The sequence below is a fragment of the Mizuhopecten yessoensis genome, unplaced genomic scaffold (genome assembly GCF_002113885.1).
Source record: "Mizuhopecten yessoensis strain PY_sf001 unplaced genomic scaffold, ASM211388v2 scaffold6893, whole genome shotgun sequence".
Lineage (NCBI taxonomy): Eukaryota > Metazoa > Mollusca > Bivalvia > Pectinida > Pectinidae > Mizuhopecten > Mizuhopecten yessoensis.
Window position 1 is genome coordinate 121559 of NW_018406777.1, and position 22722 is coordinate 144280.

General features: G+C 34.3%; 1 protein-coding gene across 2 annotated transcripts in view; it reads right to left on the reverse strand.

Annotated features, from left to right (window-relative positions):
- The window catches only part of LOC110452805, a 28724-nt gene extending 6345 nt beyond the window's left edge, over positions 1-22379 (reverse strand). For both annotated transcript variants that reach the window (XM_021501489.1, XM_021501488.1), the window contains exons 1-2: positions 22251-22379; positions 171-2872 (exon numbers count right to left, since the gene is read on the reverse strand). In XM_021501489.1, coding sequence (XP_021357164.1) covers positions 171-907 — 737 coding nt within the window. In that variant the 5' untranslated portion in view covers positions 908-2872; positions 22251-22379. The remainder of the gene's footprint in view (positions 1-170; positions 2873-22250) is intronic.
- Between the last annotated feature and the right edge of the window lie 343 nt (positions 22380-22722).

Here is a 22722-nt window from a genome sequence, read left to right on the forward strand (position 1 = left end):
TTTTAGATAGTTCAAAATAAATTTAATTCAAGTGAGTGTACTTTTAGCATGTAGAAAGATTTGGGTCTATATTTTTCTGTTCTTCAGTAAATAATTTAGTATTTAGTCTGTATTTGACACAAATGCAAATTAAAAAATGCTATTCAGTGACCATGATTGTTTCAACTCACCAGACATTTCCTTTGGCCCTAGGTGCGTAATGGTCTGCCATTGTGACGTCATCGCTGTGGTAATAAGAAACCTTACACACGTCTCCCACAGTGTGGTTGTGTCGGTACTGTTCCATATACTGCGACGGTTCCTCATAGTGATGAAAGTCGAATCCAGTATCTCGCTCCGGAAGTATTCTTTGGTACGCATGCGGAATATTATGATTTTGTGTCTTCCGTTTTACTTTCACAGGTCTGTAATATTTTCCAGTTTGGTATTTAGATTCCCAACCACAAACTAACTCATCGTGCTCCGTAACCGTAGCAGAACATCGACATTCTCGACGGGGTGATAAATTGCATTTCACTTGTAAGTTGTTGATAACTCGTCGTTTGGAAAATCTTCCGAAACTACACCGCATCATACCTTCTTCTAGCTCCCCGTCACTTAGTCCGAAGATAGAATCGTCATCATCAGAATCGTCGTCAGCCATTGTCGATTTTGTTATTTTTGAGGCCGATGCTCTTTTTGATGACTTACGTTTCGAATACTTCGCTCGTCGGCGGACATAACTCTCTAAAGTATTGTTAAAATGACGGTTATTCTCGGCGCTGTCTTCTCCTTCATCTGACAAGTACACGTATTGTTTGTTTAATCGTAAACTAGCAGGACGCGACGAAGGGACCCGAGCTCGAACTAATTCCTGCGGGTCTTGTTCTGAATGTTTCACACCTCGATCTGGCATTGGCCCCAACATAATGGTATATACTAATGTGATACACCCGGGGATTAGTCCAATTCACTTCATTGTGTTGTCACCGTATACACAAGTCACAATTAACCTTATCCAAGGCCGACGTATTTTTAATTGCTGTATAACTATATCATGGGAATTTCTAAATGTCACACATAAACACGTACTTCTTGTGATACATACACTTTCTACTATAGCATGGAAAATACACGAAATCAATATTATTTATTTTTATACTATTAAGCAATGCCTTGCCCGTTTGTTCGTTATTTTTGATTAATTCTGAATGGTTTGTATATATACCATTTGTATATCATGTCGAACACCAATAATAAACTTGAGTTCAGTGTTCAGGTACGTCTTTCTGTTTTCCTACTTTTAGAATGTGATAATATTATGAAATATGATACAATATACATATTTTACTTAAAAATCAATACACGTACTAGTATTCGTCCTGAAAAATTACAATATTGAAATACCACGTACACTGATTGAGTGTAAATGTTAATTCTAGATTAATGTTATCCTAACATGTTATACGCTAGAAATCGATAGAAAGATAACGTGAGGTAATTTAAGCTGGTAGTCTATAAAACAATGAAATAGTAAACATTAAAATCTCGGTAGTGGCTAGTTTAACGGCGATCTGTGTCAATTAAATGTATACAGGTAAGTGTGGAACACGGTCTACATTAATTGCTTCAGGTATTATGAATTTCCAATACTCGGCAGTAGTCATATTTAATTTAGAGATGAAAGAAGTCGGGGGGGATTTCTGAGAAGCATATAATCCGGAATCGTGACTAGTTTCTCCACACCTTGTAAATGTCGATTTCAGTAATCAGTTCCGTACGTCCTTGAATTGAGCAAAATCTGCAAATTCACTTAAGTAGTCCTGATGTGGAAATTATCCGGCACAACGAATCAGAACGTGTTTGATCAAGCTTGATCCTAACGATCCTCGAGAATGTTGTATTTTTCAAACAACTTACAAACAAATATGTAAGCAACAAAAAAACACCAGGAAAAGTTGTAGGGTTAGATGATAATCCAGAGTTTATTTCGTTTCGAATTTTCCGTTTGGATATTTAAAAATAAACTTATCGTCAATAATCCTTGTCTAAGATGCAGACTTATCCATTATCCAGACAAATACACATCTGCACGTGAACACGTGCAATGTACGTACGATACGTACCAACTCCACGATTGAAAGCTTTTGCGGAATAAATTCGTTTCGAAAATCCCTGCTCACATCCAACTTTGAAGAATTAATAGCGTCTATTACGTTAATCCGTTATATATCCAGACACACATTGTGATGCACGCGTGCATATAAATAGATCGCGTGCTTTATAGCACGCCACCGACATTATAAGGAAATCTGTACACGTGTGTTGCACTCTAAGGTGCGATGTAATCGATCACCTGAAGGCGCGAACAGACCTGTTTCTTTAGGTCATGTACTTCCCCTATGTAGATAAATATCGCAGTGCCAAACAATACAAGATTAGGCCTGGAGATCGATCGTGTTTTGTTATGATATTGTACCCACACAATACAATGTATATGTAACAAATATTCTAGATAAAAAGTTGTTTCACATACCGAAAAGTTTCTTAGGATTTCTAAAAAAATCAATTATTCAATCTTTAGAAACTCGACTTATATTTATAGTATTGTCCTTGATAAAGATACATCAGAAAGTTAATATTTCGGAATGTTTGTACCATAAATGAATTAACCATGGCCACTAACATTTCGATCAAAGATAGATTTGGTAGCACAATCTTTCAGAGACTGGGTTATCCATGCATAGTTGATGTATGTCGATTGAATCCTCGACACACGCCATCACACGACCGATTAACGCTAAGGTGCCCATTCGATGTCCAGGGTTGTCGTCAAGGATAAGACAATTTACCGGTGACGCGTCATTGACCAGCTGATTCTGTCGGGGATATCCTGTAATTACAAACAGAAATAAACTATCGGATTATATCATCATCTACAATTATATATTGATCTAAACGACGAGGTAAATGTATTTTTCAAGAAACATCCGAAACAAGAGCTGTGTTGACCATCGTTAGCCATGTTTGTACGCTTATTTAGAAACTGGCCGTTTGTTGACTCGTTTCATCTATACAGAACAAATGTGTAGTGATATCGAAAAAAGACCGATTCAATGAGGTACTTGTTCTATGTATACCAAATTCATTTTTGTAATATTTAATACGTAAAACAGAACACTTTACAATTTAGGTAACAAGCACAGGATATATATAACAACACATGACAATGTCAAAGAGATGCATACAAATTACAGCTGTAGGGCGCATTACCTATATGTAAATACATGTATATTCGTCTGGAAACAGTGAAGCATTTCCTTTCTGTAAAGGCACGGCAGAGAAATGTCTACCTTAGGTGAACTCCGTGACATTTAAGACATTTAAGACTGGAATCGCACCCCAAGGTTAGGGAATATCTTGAATACTTATACCGTAAGGAAGATTCCCTTTCCTCTACCATATCGATCAAATGTTCTGAAATAATAGTAAGAAGCATTCATGGTAATGAGATGTTTGTCTCCCTAGAGGGTTGAGACAATGGGATTCCCCAATCAGAACAGTAATATGACGTCACGGCAACAATGCTTTAACACAATAAAAGATGCAGTGACGAGGTGTCAACGCTACACATATGGCAGGACTCCATTTCAACAAGGTGTATATAAAGGTAAGATCATGCGTTTAAACACATCACACGTTTCCCCATTTACAATCGTATATGTGTTAAACAAACTGTTATTGTATAGACTTCATCTATATATATATATATATAGTGCCCCTAGTTTCATATCCTCCACAGTTGCCGCCAACACATTTCAAATGTCCCATTTTCTCTTTTTTCTTAAGAAATACTTTATACATTTACCTCATTTATTGCCAAAAAATGTAATAACCCCAAAATGTCTATGGAAAAACGGTGTCAGTATAACGAGGTTTCACTCTATGCTTTGCTCGATACATTTCGAATATTCTGTGACAACTTCTTACTGCAGCTGAATTTACATCGCTTTACCATTTTACAGGCATTTGCGAATCAAACATAATCAATGAATCAATGAAGTAGAATACTTAACGATGTGCGCGTATAGCTTTTTTTAATTCATTACTTCGTAAGCTTAAAACAAGAGTTGGAGAAGGCCCAGCCTGCAATAAGCATTTATTTTGCTTTTGTATGTGTACTGTTAAAGAAAACATGTTAAGGGATACATATATAATATGGCATAGATAGAGAGTTATACAAACTCTATTAACTTTGTCTGTTTTAATTATCATTGTAGACTAGATATGTCTTACGTTGCTTTACAAAATCCGTAGAAGGTAACTGCGTTATAATCATGACAACATATTTACAAAATCTTGGAGAAAATAGGCGTTTCTTGAAGGTTTTGCTTCGTTAAACTCGACGAGAAATCGGTATCCTGATTGCTCTTTGCAATTCTCCCATTAGGGATGATGTCATGATGTGTCGTTAAATTCTAGCATCCTCTGATGGTTTTATACTTCCGTGTTTAAGGAATATTTTATAATAAATGCAATACCAATTCGTTGCGTCGATACGATTTTATAAAGGTAATGCGCATGCCTAGAGGTTCCAAAAGTAAGATTTTCGTTGAGGGGGTCCAATTGTACATACATAAAACAGAGACAATTACGTGTAGATATGCTTGAAGGAGACTACGTCGGCAGCTCGGCCGGTTTTATTTCCTTCTCCATATTGAACAGGCCGTAGAGTTCCGAATGTAAAACTTAAAGTGCATCTATCATCGAGGGGATCCACTGATACAGATATAAAACAGAAACAGTTTTGTGTAAATTGTCTCGTTGACAGCTAGAGTCGCTTCATTAACGGGTATGGTATGACTGTATATGTCCCCACCCTACACTGGCCTGGTTTAGTATCCCTTGTCACGACATCGGGAACCCGGCATCATAAATGGCGGTTATCAACAGCACCGGGTCGTTCAAGTGCAAAGCATCCTATAATTCAATCAATGTCCGCTGTTACAATGTAACAGTGATAATTAAATGCTTGTTTTATTCTAAGGCAGTGTTTTATTTCGTTAAGTTTGATGTATAAGGTTGAACTAGTTCAGTCACGTGTTTTTTTCAGTCTTTGCAGGGTTAATTGGAAATAATCAGTGTAATTCTTATTGATAAAATATCATGAAATCGTTTAACTTTTTTTATTTATCGCCAGCACATCTTAATTGATATCATTTCAAATTTCATTTTTCCTGCGAGATATTTGATTGCAAATTTGATTGAAAACCTGCTGTCATCTTGCGTTTTTGAAATGACAAGAATCTTGCATCAACCTGTTTCTATAGAGTTTTGACGTATATAAATATTAATGCGTAGAACCGGCTATAACACGCATTCCATCGTTGATTACAAAGCATTTTCAATCTAAACCTCGGCACCCAAGTTAAGGAGATTGCTTTCAAGCAGCAAGGTTGTTCTTAAACATAACATATCAAAGCAAAACTATTTCTAAGCAGAGGATTAAGTCAGCAATTATATTTAAAACAAATGATAAAAATCAACGTTCGTTCGCTGCACAAAGCAGCAATCGTACTTAAACCATTGAACAAAACAGCGCTGATGATTGAAAGCAAATGGACAGTAGTGCTGGTACTTAAAGTAACGAAACAATGCATCAGTGATGCGTACAAAAAACTGCATAAGGAAGCTATTATACTTAAAAACAATTGAAGCATTAAATATACAACTGAAATTTTCCGTTTTAACAGGAAATAGACCAATGGTAAATATGTTATTACGCTGTCTCCTATAAAATCACGTATCGTACTGGGTAGGTAGCCACCAGGTGCAGTGTCAGTGATGGGCGGTGGCACCCATCAATTATTCAGCACGTTTTCTCATGCCAACTGATTGTTATAGGTTGGCCCATGCTTCGTTAGCTTGACAATTATACTGCTATATTTCCATTAGCATAGTCTTAATATTTTCACGAAAATCAAAGAGTACAAATGCAAATAAAGAATTTGAGTTAATTACAATAAAACCTGTTTACTTCAAATTGACAAAAAAATCTTTAAACTGTTGGAAAAAATAATATGAAAAGGAAATTAATTGGACGTTAGGTTGATAATTCTTTAAATGGCTAGGTTGTAGACCTGTGTACCAGGCCGTATATGATAATTGTATATGAACACACACATCTTTCAGGACCTAATTAGATCTAGGGAGTACAACCCCTCGTGATCATAAATATCTCCAATAACAGTATTATAATATACTGACCATACCCGTCATCTGTCAATGTCCCCTCTCTCATTGTCACACATCTTTATTGACAGCGATTGTGGCGGTTCTATTGAAACAATAAGGTCGTATTCTTTCATATCTAACTTCGCAAAAACATTTAACCGCGCGTTATTCGATTTGTCTGGAATCCCGTTCAGAATTATAAGACAGTTTTTACATACATGTCTTAAATATAGCATATTAAACGTACGATCTTCTGTGGTGCTTGTATATTTCAATCTATTCACCAAAAGTTATTTTCGAAATTAAGACATAATTTAAGAAACAATATGAGTAATGAAACATCTCTCTTGCGATAAACCTTACGATCCACCATTTTCTGAAAAAAAAATATGGAAAGCGTATCAAAGTTAGACATAATTCTCTCACCAAAAGCGTTTAAAACTTTAATATCTAAATAAAAATAAATAAAGAGACTTATTCCAGATTTATACTCATATAAGATGTTTTCATTAAGCGACCAGTTTATTTCATGTTTCGTTTTTGTTCCTCATTTGATGTAGATTTCCATAAACACTCTAACGTTCAAATGATCTTGCTGCTATGGTACACTACTGTAGCTAGGTTGTATCAATTGCTATTTCAATTACAGAAAAAAAAATTAATACATAATTAGTTATTGGAATACATTGACATAGTGCAGACACATACTTATTTTGACATATTACCAGATAGGTGTCCTTTGTTATTTCCAAATGCTTTCACGTTATTGACGTGGGAAACATAATCCCAATGCGTCTTTTTAATTTGTCATTCTTATTTTAAATAATTATTTTCCTTGGGGTTTTTTGGTGTTTTTTTTGTGGAGTCATATTTGAAAACACAGCTAAAGCAAACATCGTTTACAATTGAGTATACAGATAATAAGGGCTACTTACTTATGAAAGAAAGATAGATTTAATTTCCAGAGAAAGTACAATGTAGATAGTTATTGTGCCCAGCTGTCACACAATTAACGTTTCAGTGTAAGTTATTCAGACTATAGTACATGGTTAACGTTGTACATCACTATTTTCCCGTGTCTCGATAAATCAGCTGTAATTCTTAGACTTCAATAGGAATTCTTTGTTAGCAAGTGAAATAATGACAGGGCCGATACAAAGAATAAGAAGAAATTGGACTAATACTATTCTTATTGACATCTAGCCATATCGTAATACATAGCCAAATATCGGTCAAACCTGGCAGAACAATGCAATGTATACACACTACATATACATCTATACAAACACTGGGTCTTTGTCCCAGACTTTCTACTGTTCTCATGAATGACAGCAGACAATAGTAACTACATGTCTGATATCTTAAACATTTAAAATCAGCTGGGTATTAGCGAGTATGTGTATACCTTTCCATCTGATACGCTTATTATTGAGACCTATTGTGTTTAAGGTCAGTACTAGTACTGTGTATGATATACAGGTGACATTCCTATACATAGTTCGTGTGGTATTCACTTTTATGTTTCACGGCGCTACCGTCTTATATGTTTTTAATAGCGTTTAGTTTATTTTGTAAAAAAAAGGAAAAGTATCAATCTTTACCCAAACCGTGTCAAACACTATCTAACTATGTTAAGGATATATTTTTGAGATTGTTATCATGTTACTTGTGATTTATGTTAGAGTTGTCTCCCTTACATGTATAACCATAGACAAATATAAGCAAACCTCAGCATATCTATCATAATATCATGTTATATTTTATCATATTATACAATTATTAACAAATCTTTTAGTATACACTGTATATTATCATATCTTTAACTCAGACAGTATACATCGTATCAACAATCAATTGTAATGAGGCTGGCTCGGCAGGAGTTATGTACCCCTGTTATATATCACTTCATTTCTGTTCAATTTTATAATTTACTGGTCAATTTGAATCGATTTAATATCGCCCCAGGTCCTTATGTATTATACTGCACTAGATTGTGACTACAGCATCTAGGTATGCTTCAATCCCGGTGTATTCTACCAAACAAATATTTGAATATATATATATCAACTCACTTTCGCTAAAGTTTCTGTGAAATTGCTAAACAAAAGACAATTTGTTTAATCAAAGAAACATTTTAATTACCATACTGATGACATTTTCATCAGCATTTAAAGTAAACAATGTTTTATTTCTGAAGCATAACATATATTACATTCTGCAGACATAAGATCAGATTATTATCACGAATAGTGAGTTTCTAAAAAAAAGGTTTCTGATTTTAGATCGGTCGAGCTCTTTCTGGCCCTTATGATAAATTATTCAAACGAAGATAAAAGGTGGTTAAAACTTCACTTAGATCGAAACCGTGGCGAGCACTTCCATACCATACACACTTACTCACAATCGATACAATATAGTTAAATGAATAAAACAATACCTTGATTGTTTATCAACATTTCCCTTTTCAACATTGTTACCCCTCCATGGTCATGGAAAGTGATCAAGGGCCAACTGGTATTCAACTCGTTATCAAAGCAAGTGCCTTCAGGTGTACATCGTTTTGCGTATGTTTATATTGATTAGGAGAACCAAGTTCTCTGTTACAGACACAATCCGATACAGTACAGACTTCTCAAGGTCACCAAAATAATCTTTGAATTGGCACTACTACCTTACAAATCTACCTCACTACTGGTATTGCTGTAGTTTATTGATTGACATATTCGTTCCAGGTCCTGATAGAGGTATCCACCAGGGACACGGTTACGTCATTGTCTCCCATTCAATGTGAAAAATAATTGATGTTTTTATCAAAAATAAAAGAAGAAAAAAACAAAACAATGCATGTTCTCTTGTAAAATAAGATCAATATCAAGACATAATACACAAAAATTCTGTAGACAAACTGCATAAATTAAATACTAAAAGGAACATGATACTTGGCTAATGATAAATCGAGAATGTTACAGAGTCGGTTCCAATCAGAAAACAAGGATTGCCAACCACCACAACCGAGGTGTTAGATGTCATCTAGTTAAGAGTTTTGGGGTTGTGTTGAGACATAACCCTATGTGATGTGACATCACCAAAGCAAAACGTAAAATAAAAATGTTCATATCTGTCAAGTTTGATCAAACTTTGATATAAACAAAAGAATATCATATATCACAGACCCAGGGTCATAATGACACCCAGTGTCAAGATACATGCTGTAAACAGAAGAAGGGAGCATTTATCTTTGTGTGCTGGAGACAACAGTGAAAATAGAACTGTAGCGGGGGACCCCTGATTTCGCAGGACCATCCAAACTGGTCCCTTCTATATGGGACAGATATTGGGCCAATTACTTGCAGATACCTTTACCTAACCTACTTAATGTGTATATTTAGAACCGTGTGACTACTCCAAAAAGCTAACTGTGTCAATCAAGGATACGGCAAAGCCTCAGGGACTTAAACAATCCACCACCACAGTCTACCACCTTATATCCTAAAAGTTGAACCGAAGACACTGTATGGGACTGCACCTTTGAAAAATGATAATAAATGGAACATACAAAAATAAACGAAAAGTTTATGTTGAGTCTTATTCAGGCAGAATAAGAGAAACTCATACTGAGCTATATTAAAATGCATTGCCATCAGACAGTACAATTGACAGACTGCCAGGCAAGATCAAATTACCACAAACGGGTATGTTACTATTGACTCATATTGAGAAAGGTTTCGTAACTCATATTGAGGCAAGTTGCATTAGACAAATCAATCAAATAAAAATACTATAAAAGTTAAACTTATTGATATTTAAAATCACCACTACACGTTTACGTTTTTTTATTAACTATTTGACTGTATACAAATATTAAAGTGAAATGAGCTGTCCAAATGTTTGTTTACAGATAACTTACCTGTTTGTTAAAACTTCCACCAGCTAGTGCACAGGAGAACTAATGCTTTCAGTAAAAAGAATTAAACATCCATTCTTTTTCCACGGTACATACACAGCAGTGCTTCACATAACGGCACATCGATCTCACACTAAAACACTACGTCTTTGTATTACACATGCTTGGCATACCATGCGTTCCGGAACGAGAAACCACATACGTATACTTCTATTTTCTACATACGATGTCACTCAAATTTTTCATTTCATTTCAATACAATTGCTAATCAATTAACTAACATAAAGGGATTAAACAGCAGGAATCGCCTGTTTACGCCCTCTATCATAAATCGTAAGGCTATGTTCATATAATGATAAACACTCGTTCATTGATGTTATTGAGTCACTGTCTCAAACCTAAACCAGCAAAAATGCACTGTTCATGCATGTAAATCTAGGGGTATTCAATCTATGCAATCTTAAAACTCAGTTCTATAACACATCCATATCTATGATCCTTCGGTATTCATAAACAACGGTTTCGATGTATTATTGGAAAATTTGACACCAATTATGATGTTTAAATTTGTGTGCTAGTCTTTAAGAAGACAAATATATGATATAACTTTCCATCACCGCAAACTTTATGTGTAACGGATGTATTACTTCATACGTGTCTAAACTCGGCATTTTAAGCTTCAGCTTATTGAGTTTTACCAAAAACGTAATGCAGATAATCAAATTGAGATTTTTGACAGATTTTATTTTTGTTGCTTAATATTTAACATTGAGTATATCTTTCTCTTCTGCTGATACTTTGTATTCTTTTTAGTGTGGTTTTACATTACTATATCCAAAAGATATGATTTTGGAGGTAGTTATAAGACAAAGTTGTGTTAACCCTTTCACCACCGTAAATCATAATGGACTCATCCATATCAATGTATGGTAGAGCCTACTAAAGTAACATAGGGGTGAAAGGGTTAAGCTTACAAGGTGTCGGCCGGGATGAATTTGGTGTTTTGATAATTGATGTCAAGGTCACAAACACGATTAGCACGCTCCGTATAACCACGATAGAGTTAAGAGTAATCAGACTTCACAACCAAGGAATGAAAACGAAAACTCCTATATACATTATAATTAGTCCTAGTGACATTTTAACGAGTTCTAATTATCTTTTTAAACGAGATTTTGTTATTTGATCTCGGGGATCTTTGAAGTTGACATGAATAGGCTGTTCATGGTCTAATGGATTTTACGTGATTAAGGAAGCAAACGATCAAAGGTCTGATTATTCCCCCCTCCGATCCTTTGGTGAGACGTATAACACTCGTAACAATTAAGGAACCTGTAGGACGACGTATATCGTATATATTAAAAAGGAATGACAAGGAATTGAATAGACATCAGAATGAAATGGTGTTGTATGCTGTTTAATTTTGTGTAGGAAATTACCTTAAAACTTCCGCCTCCTAAGCTTTGCTAGGTTATTTCAGGCCAGCGTGACGTGGCACTATTGTTATTCCCGTCTGCAGGTAAAAACTACACACTATCGCTAAATAATAGACTCATTTACGTGAGCGCATTTTGCAATTTTGTCTCATAAATGGCTTGGAAAGCAATGAAAAGACATTTTTAGTCACATACCTACTGCATCATCGCGAAAATAACTTGAATACCAAATGTATGAAAACAACTCCAAACATAGTCAATGTATGTCCCACGACACTGATGCAACAATCAATGTGTATCTCGCAAAACTACAATAAACATGGTCAATAAATGTCTTGCAAAAATACTCAATGCTAACATACAAATTAATATAAAGATAATTGTATTGCTCGCGAAACTAACACGAAAATAATCAACGTATGGCGCGAAACCAACAAGAAAATCAATGTACGTGTATGTCTGCTAACAATTTCTGATATTAGTGCATGTAGCTATATCTCCAGGTAGATTTATATATGAATAAATAGTACGAAGTGTTGTGGTTGACGGTAAACATGTGTATATGTATTTTTGAGTACGTTTATTTCAGTGTGTAGTGACTGTTTGTGAATAACCTTAGATTGGTGTGGAGCCTAGAAACACTCGAGTGGTGTTGAGCCTAGAAACACTCGAGTGGTGCCTTTTAACAAAACACACAACTTGAACAACTTCAACATGGACTTTAACATGCCAAAGTAAACGGACGTGTCGTGTGAATAGGACGCCAGACACACAGACGTTCTGGTCAGCTTAAACGTCTGGATTCCTACCTTATTTAGAAAACAACAATCTTAGACGTTTCCAGCAGCATATATTTGACATGCCAATGTAAACACACGTTACAATTAATCAGGCGCAAGGTTCCAGTCAGTGAAATATTGTACAGTATTTCAACTTTGTCATGTTTATAAACTAGACATTTTTTGTGTCGATTCAGGTACCAGACAATACAACTACAAAGCTATTCTAGCATATAGATTCATATCTAAGATTCTAAACTCTATCTCGAAATAATGCTTTTCTAAGCTTCAAGCTTAACTACCGCAAAATTTGATAGCCATACCTACATATACCATAATTCACTAAGCTTAATAGCTGGAGACAAACTGTTCACTTCCAGTAAGGGAAAGTGAACACATACAGGCTTAATAAGTTAAGATACAGCTTATACCAATTAAATAGGTATTATATCTACACACGTTCGTATGTGCACTTTTTTGTTATAAACTACTGCACTCATTGTGAATTGGTCTCATAAAAAACGAAGCCAAAATAAGGGAAAATCTTTAATGACAATACAATATAAATGATAAAAGACTATTTGATATATTTTGATGTGTTTATCTTAAACTACACTAAATGAGTCTTCATAATGTTAAAGTTAAGCTAAGTTTTTATTCTTGAACATTGAAATTAAATATTAAACCTATTAGAGTGGAATTAAAACTATCGATGTTACATGGAGATGAACAATAGCTATACAAAAAGGCAACGGTAACGCTTTACCTTATAATGTGTCAAAACCATTTAATTTTTAGACTTATTAAAAAAAAGCAAATCTTCATAACCCTAAAAACTGATAAAATAAAAAAATAAAAATCTTTTTGCAATTTTAATCTCATTTAATAACAACTCCACATGTTTGATTACGACCAGAACTTACACCGTACTTTTACATTAAAAAAAATTAAGAACATGGTGATATTGTTCAACCCAAATCAATTTGTCTCTTGTGTTTCAATGGTTGTACTTCATGTTTCCGTCCCGACAGTCACGTGCGTCGTATTTACACATTTAATCTACGTACCGATTGCCAGGGTGACACTGTGTTTTGCCACTTACAAAAATGTACGTACAACGATGAACTCAATATCATGTCGGTCTTAATAATATCCGCATTGGCGATCACTCGGAAACGAGATTATGTACACGTATTTGTCAAAAATCGTTAGATGTGTGATTGTAGTGTTTATCATGCTATAAATTTCCTGTGTTGATTTTATGTGTCCATGCTTTTTGTCCAAATGACCTCCATCTAACAAAAAGTGAAGTTGTACCGTGTTACAGTTAAACATAGTACACATTTCACCCTTTTTGCAGGCAATTAAGTATTGTATATTGCGGTCTACTGAGTAAATACATTCTGTACGAATTAATCGAACGTTAGGAAATAAGTTACCATCATCCAAGTTTATACAATTATTACAGTATGCTTGTATTGACAGAGGTTTTCGCGTGCAGGGACATGTACCATTATTACAACCTTCACACGAAAGAAATTCCGATACATAATTAGCATAATTGTCTGTATTATATTCCTGTAAGATTAAACAGCTGATTTTGGCGCTAATTACAAAATAATTCCGTGTCAAATTACAAGATGACGTTAGTATGTAATTAAACTGTGGTGAACTTTTTCGATGTATTTGTTTTTCGCGTGAGTAAGCAAAGGCAATACTTCAGATATACATATTTAGTGATTGGACAGCATGTAGCACCTGGATTATAAATAGTCAATATATACTTCAATTTGAACTTTTTCGTCACTTAAAGACAGGAATCAGTTACAGTTTTTTAGTATTTACTTTCGTTTATTGATTTAGATGAAAATCCCTGGCAATATCGTACTTTGATCAGCAATTATATGAATATGAAAAGTACATCGTTGATACATATTCTATCTGTCAAAAATAATTAGAGACAACTAATTTCTTTTCACAGTTACACAAATTCCCTTACGGAACATGCATATGTCATTGGCCGCTGCTGTTGGTACTGTGATACGGTCGATGCCGGATGCAACGCTTTTTATTTCATACCGATACAACACTATAAAACTATAGTATTGTCGACAGAAATCAATAGTAATTTAATAAATAAAGCATTTAACTGCATGAGACTATTAATGACAAAGAAAGCGAATCAGGTGTCAGTACAACAGCAATGGTAGTCCATTATAAGTAAACACGTGATCATGTTCTGCATTTACATACTGATGGTATGTAGGTACATTTCGATTTTGTGTGTGAATGGTCTAATCTCGTAGGCATTCTAGATGCAAGGCTTATCAGATTTTCTACTTTTGGAAAAGATAATTAATGAACATAACATTTGGAAGATCTACACTATTGAACTTAGTATGATAGAAGTCATTGCCGCTGTCAAGAATAGGAATCGCGAATAGTATATGCTTCTGAGTAGGATTGTACAGACTGCACCTCGTTACAGACAAATATAAAGGCGACCTGTTTCCGAGTCCAGGACCATACAAGTTTTAATACATCATATCACCTTTGTCGTAATCAAAACGAAGCATCAATATTTACGATATAAGCAATAACCAATGACTATAATGCTACAATGATTTCTAGCAACACTGATATTACGGGTTATGCCAAGATGAACGCCTCTAAGTGATCCTCAAACCCGATATACACTCCGTCGTACGTAAATGATTTACTGGAAAAGTATTTGATATAACAAAGAATATGCTAAAAGGTAATAAAAGTCGTTAAACTAAAACCCATTAGTCGGTTCACATCCAGTTTATACATGATATGTAGATAGTATTTCACAAGACACGGATATAAAAAAAGTTGATCATGAGACCGTAAAATTCTGATTATGTTGATAAATACATCTCAACTAAATATAACTTTAATAGGATATCATTTTATATTTGAATTGGGTTAAATTGGGTAAGAGATTACACGGGAATATGTTTGCATATATTTACTTTCAGTTATCAGATTGTACTCTACTCAAGTTGACACCTGTTGTATTAATCTTAGATGCACCTTGTGTGTCCCACTGTCTTCAATGCACGACATTTAAATCGCGAGTCATTAAAACGTAGACAAAAAGCAAAAATTGCCTTGTTAGTTAATTGTTCGTCCTCTGGTTGTTTATTTATCAATCTTCCTGTTTCTATCTCAAGGCAAAACATTTAAAGATCTTGAACAAATAAGAACAGCTAGCTGATGTTATCTGGTTCCGACCAGCGCTATAAAACAGTGGTTTATATGAAATACAAGGAAAATTCAAAAAATCAAAACAATAAATTTAAAAATGATGTTATACCGATGTTGATGTTTTTTTCTTATTTATAAAATACATGGAATACAGCGAATATGATAAAAGCTCAGTTCGCGTGCCGGTATTAAAAAAGGTATTGTATAAGGATTAGTGTATACCATCTGGGTAAGGTCTGCTTTATCATGTAAAGGGATACACTAATCGGCCAGTGATCGCCACATACAGCTCTTATCGCCAGTACAATGATATCGATACCGCGATAAAACCACCACGTATTTATATATCGCAGATTATTTTTATGACAACGTTTGTTGGCGTAGATAACTAGCGTTAAATAGTTGACAATAAGCCATTTCTAAAAAAAATGAAATGTCACTGATAACTGATAAAAACGGTCAAAGTCAAGGATATGTAGATATGGCCATAATACCACTAGTACTTCTGAGTCCGAGCTAAGTCTCTATTTTCAATTAAAAGGAGATTCGGCTTAAGTTGGATAACATACATCTATATTACCTGAACTAGAAATTAAGTTTGAGCTTAAGTTTCTATAATAAGTTAATGGGAAATTCCCTCCGATTCAAATTCTCTAAATACAACTTACGGGTGGTTAGATTTAGGTTCAAGTCTCCCTATTACGTTCTGGTAAGATCAATAAGTCTCTATATTGAGGTTATTGTCGATCAAGTTTTAGTTTAAGTCTCTTTATTTAATTTATGAGATATTTCGTTTGAATTTGTGAGGGCTTAAATATGTTGGAAATAAAAGTTGAGCATCAGTCTCTATATTAAGTTTATTGCAGATTAAGTTTGAGCTTAAGTTTTTTTTTATCAAATTTATTTATTTTTTGTTTGAGTTTTTGGAGGTTAATTTTCATCACGATTCCCTTTACTAAGTATATAGGAGATTAAGTTGGAGCTCAACTTGAGGTACAGTAGATGATGTTGATATTTGGTTCAGAATCAAGTTATATTCAATTAGTTAATCTTCAGTTAGCTACGCATACGTGCTACATGTCTATGACGTGTCCTCCTTGTCAATGTACTTTTGTACTGTTGAAAGTAATTAGTCCGCAAAATCTTTACAACTTATAATTTTATTAATCAATTAAATTTCGTGTTCTATGTCTAAGAAAATCGCTTATTCCTGGTATACGTCCGGAAGAAACATGTTCGTACCAATGATATTTCACTGCAAATGTTGTCGTCTCTAATAATCGTGCAGTTGTGATATAGCGGGTACGTGTACATTGTATATTGATTCCCCAAACCTTCTAGGGTTAACGTCACATGTAACGTTACAATAAAGGGGGGGGGGGGGTTGTGGGGGGGGTGTAGTTTCCAAAGTAAGTTGTATTTGACAGTTAGGTGTTTTGGCCAACTAGTAAAGACATCCTCCCACATATTCCAGGTCTTTGGAGAAATGTATGTGTAAATATATACGTACACCCATTGTAATACGAGAACTCCAATCATGTAGTCATTGTAAAGACCAAATAGTTATAATAATTACTAACCAGAATAGAAATAATTATTGTATTCCAGAATAGATGTAATTGAAGATTGTTCTCACGATAAAAATCTTTATGTATTGAATAGGAATCATTCATTAGTAGTGTAGACCCATGTGTCATTGGAAATATGAGGAATTAACATAGATCCACGTGTCATTGGGAACATGATATAGCAAGACTGGGTTGTACAGTAACACGAACAGGTAGGTGAACAGTAAACCGATGTATTAACCCTATCATCCCTATATAACTTTAGTAGACTCTACTACGCATTGATCTGGTAAAGTCCATTATGGTCTACAGTGATGAAAGGGTTAATACTCAAATACGTATATCTACTGAAATTAAAACACTGCAAATCGTCTATTGTTTCTATTCGATATGAATGGTGAAGGTTTCCAGTTTTAAGGAGTACCTGTACAATATTTTGTTTCATGCCTAACAGTTAGTGGTCTAATAATAGATATTATCGCATAACAAAATTGTGTGTAAGCATCAGCAAAGTTTTGACGCAAATATCTGTTTTACTGACAACAAATTGTCTTGTTTTCTTGGAGATACACTTACATTCAAGAGCAAGAAATATAATTTATTAAAAAAACTCACCGATAGGTATGTCTGATACGACAATAACATAAAAGACCATCCCATTAGCTACTTTGATTGAGAACTACACTTTTTAGAACTTGCCTTGGTTTAAATACAGGCTAAGGTCATAGATGTTATAAAACATTGTAGGGGATCTTTACTTCTCGTGCCATACGTCACAACCAGTGATCATTAACCTTGATGTTAAACGGCCATATTGAAAGAAAAAACTAACACAATAGAAGGTGTATTTGGTTAACAAGGTTCCAAATTTACATTTGCGATAAATCAAAGTCTTATTGAATATAGATGTTTCACCCATAATTGAAGGTATGATATGAGTGATAATTGTGTTTTTTATGTGTGATATAGATCGACAGATACAACACACTAGTTAGTGAACCACTTAACAGCCGTACAATGATGTACAGTATTACCTTGAAATCAACACCGAAATGTCCATGGTATAATTGTTTGACAATATCATGAACCGTCGCAAAAATTATGACATAGCAATTATATTTAACTGCTATTTGATGACAAGCAATTAACCTCCTTGATTTGCTCCCAACTGAACAGAAATGCGCTTTGCCTGCAGCATAAAACTTAGAGACAAATTACTCAGTATTAACTCATATTGTGTAAGGAAACGTTTATTCAAAAAATGTACTTTGTAATTTGTTAATCCTTGCAAATATTAAAATTAGTAGGGGCAGGTTACTATTTACTCACCTCCATATAAGTTTCGATAGCAAAATTTGGAGGCAGAATTTTCCAAACTTATATTGATGCAAGTTTCGGTTGATTAAACATTCAGGCAATAGTTACGATGTACGCAATTAGACGCAGAGTAAAGATTAGTGCGTATTGAACCAGATACATGTACAATAAGCACATATTCAGGCATGCACAATTGCTGTATTGTCTTGGAGCGTACATCCTGCGCCATTTCACTATTATATGCGCACTGGTATAGCGTACGGAGGGTGCATATAACGAATGTATATAAAAATGAGGCTGATTGAAACATGGTACAATATGCGCAAATTTGAGTAGTATGTAGTTGTTCCACATTGAGGCAGTATAGAATTGACGCCTATTTCGCTAGTGTTAAACTGTCATACAATGTTCAATTTGTGTACGTTCAGTCAGTATATACAACTGACCCACAATGTGGCATATTTTCCTGGCATCATGTACGAGTGATTAACAAGCTGATACATGTACATGCAGTGTTATTTCCTGTTATAGGCCCTAAACATGATTTCTTTTATTGCGCTCGTTTCCTATACTACCTCATATCCCAATCATATATTCTGCTTACTGTTGTCTCCAATCAGTGGACCCCACCATGTTATATACTCTAAACATGTACACCGTATACTGCTAAACAACGGGTGTTCCTGACCCTACCCATGTTGCGATATGCCTCAATACAAGTTAAGTATGACAAATGAGCAGGATTAACTGAAGTTTTCGCAACATAACAATCGATGAAAATAAGACACCCCCTACCTAACGGTGTAGGAACATGTAGCTAGGTGATACTTGTGTATCCTGGTAATTATAATACGGTCGTCACTCCGTGTGTCGCCTCTCAGCGACTCACCCTTTGTCACGTAAAACGGATTAACAGGTTCTCTGTCGATACCGGGACTAATATCTTAATTTAAACAAAACAAAAACAAATCCAGTGTTTGACAAATGATTATCAAGATTTGTAATTATAAGAAAATCAAGGAAATTATAAGAAAATCAAGATAGAAAAAATGCTTACTTGAATTATAAACCAAACCAAAAATTTAGTTTTGCTGTAACAAGGAATTTCATTGGTTCTGTAGTAATTTGTTTTTGATAGATAAAGCACAATATTCTATAGAAACATACTCTACTACACCACCAAACGAAACACATTATTAAGTCAATAATTGTCAGGTAAAAGTCTACTAAGTGGTTATCTTCCCATTCTTGACGAATACTATAGGCGGTAGATCTCAGGAAGAACTGGTCTTATTTTCCTTTCTAACCGTTCCTTTGTTCATAGTTTCCCTTTGTTATCAGTTTTGAGTTTGAATCACGGTTTTGATGATACTTCCATAAGTATTGTGTTTGTAGTTTAACGTAGTTAGACATACGTAAATTATATAAAAACAAAAACAGTATAATTTGACATACGTTTTACGCCTGCAATTTTTAGTCCGTTAATATTTTTGAAATCATTTCCTCACTGGCCTTTCCTGAACTTATTTTTTTAATATAATCAACTAAAATGTTATTAAACGAATATTTTCCAAAGTCACATAAAATATTTTGTTTAATTTTGATTTGTAAATTTGTGACATTTGAACACTAAAATCGGTCAATTTTAATTTAAAGGTTTTACTGAAAGACACGGATCCTTTATAACACATACATCCCAATTTTACGCATAGTCTGTATGTTTGTGGGCGTGAATTGATAGAAAAGCATTTCGTTTATAGTAAATACAAGCGTTGGACATCTCCCCATTCATACTGAGACGTTAAACTCTACAAACACATCAAATATGAATTTCACACTCCATAAGCCTCGATGTTATCATTGTATAGGAGGTAAACATTATAACAGATCCTATTTCACGAATGACTGTCTTCGGATATGTCCTCTACATTGCCGGGGTTTTTAAAGGGATTAAAGGTTCGTATGGTCAACGGTTGGTTGGAAGCTCTTTCATAACATAGAATAGAAATATAGAACGCAGATATTAAAATTGTCACGAGATCTACCAAACCTGATTTTAAAAAATGAAATAATTAAGGTATTGAACATTTCTAGAACACAGCCGTTATCTTATCTGAAAACAGGAAAAACAGATTAGAGGAAAATATGTATTCTTAAATGTAAAAAAAATGTGATTTTAACAGATAAGATAATTATGACTCAATAAAATCGTTACTTATTCACTATTGTTTGATACATTTTAAACAACGATTAATATTCAGCGGGGTGTTTATCAATTATATGAGTCCTGAAATAAACACGTTATTGAGATTTTGTTTTTCGTTCCCCATATTTGAAATATACGTGATAATATAAAAACTTCATTCAGATCCAATATTTCCATTGTCCCCACTCGCTGTCAACTTTAAAACTACGGTTGATTGGGGAAGGCTGCTCAGTTCAATAAATAAGCTCTAATCAGGCGCTAGAATTTGACAATTTTTGAGTATAGCCTTAGAAATGATGTATTTTCAAGTCAATGGTAGGGTCGGATAGGTAACAACCGATTTAGACAATAGAGTTAGATGAAACTTGAGTTCGGCGGGATTTTTGGCCCTAAATAAGTCAGTTTAGGATGATAGTGACCATCAAATACCGAATTTCTCACGGATTAACACGTACAAACCATATCTTTGTGGGAAGTTTTGATTTCACTTGGAAGTCAATGTTATATTCACAAACTTGTATGGTTAGGGTAAATATAGATATTTGAGATGACATAACAACAGATATATTTCAAGAAAAATATTTTTTAACGAACAAGTATAACCGTTATTGTTACAGTGACGTAAACGTTTACAGCGTCTATCGTGTAGCAGGGCTATATTTGACTCTTGTTATTGACAATGCTCAACATTCTGATAAAAGGCGACTTTACAAGCCGACTGCTTTGAACTCTGGTTGACAATGAGATCTAAGCTTGTCGAACAATGAACAGACACAGAATAAAGAATAACGTTCTGCTTTTATAGAAACTCTTAAAAATGCATATTGACGATTTCCTTTATTCTGCTCGAATTGAAATATAAAAACATCTTATTATATAGTTATGCAACAACGAACGTATCTATATACAAAATTGAATTCGTTTCAATATTGAATCTAGCTTTTGACTTCAAACAATTTGCAACTGTGAACAAATCATATACAGTGTAATGGTTCTTGTATAATGCAGTGCCTACTGGTTGTCTGTATATATTCTACGTTTTGTATTTATGCAGTATAGTGTCAATAAGGGTGCACCTGTACATTTCCATGCCAACCGCCTTACAAAACTAAAAAACAATACGTTACAAGATCACAGGGAAGTGGATGACTAGTATTGTTGTAATTTGTAGTAATAAAGAAACAGGTACATGTTTCATATCCTTATTTTGACGAAATATTTTATAAACCAAAATTTCAATAATTAAAATGATTCATAGTACACCTAATTGTTGGTACATCCAACCGGAACTTGGCATAACTGATACATGTCTGACGTTTGGAACATGCAAGAACATTGCATTTATAATTCCTATAATTAATAACTACAATGTATGTCCTTCATTTTTGATATATACATTTAATTTGCTCATATATGGCCTCTGTGATAAACCTTAACACAAAGATAACCTGCGTGATTAAAATGAAACCTTCCATGAAAATGAAAACCAATTACGCTATAATGATTCGTATAGAAGTTAGCATTAAGACACTGAAGCTGTTATAACTGTTTAGTGCGTTATGATCAGCTGTTATAATACCTACATACGGTACTTACGTATTACGTTGTACGACTTCCTGTCAGCTACCGTGTTAATATCCCTTTGATGCCACTGCCAAATCCAACAGGTTGACTCTTTACAATATCCACACGCCGATAAAATACAGGTAAAATCACAACAAGGCAGGTGTCTGCAAGTTGAATATAAAAATATCGGATATCAATCTGATCGATAGATCGAAGTGATAGTACTATTCATTGTCCTGTTGTTATTTTTGAATGTCTTCGCTCCATTCTGAAATATTGTTTTTTAAATCGTGATTTTTAAATTCACTATGTTTATCCTCCTGGTTGTGACCAACCAATGAATACCTATATACGTATGTGAATGTCTGTGATGTATGTAAAATATGACTGGGTTTATATATCGGTGTTTTTGAAGCATGGTTAGCTTTTTAAATATGACAATACAAATCGTTAATGAATTTTTTAAATTTTTGTTCTTAAATATTAATAATGTGAGGACAAT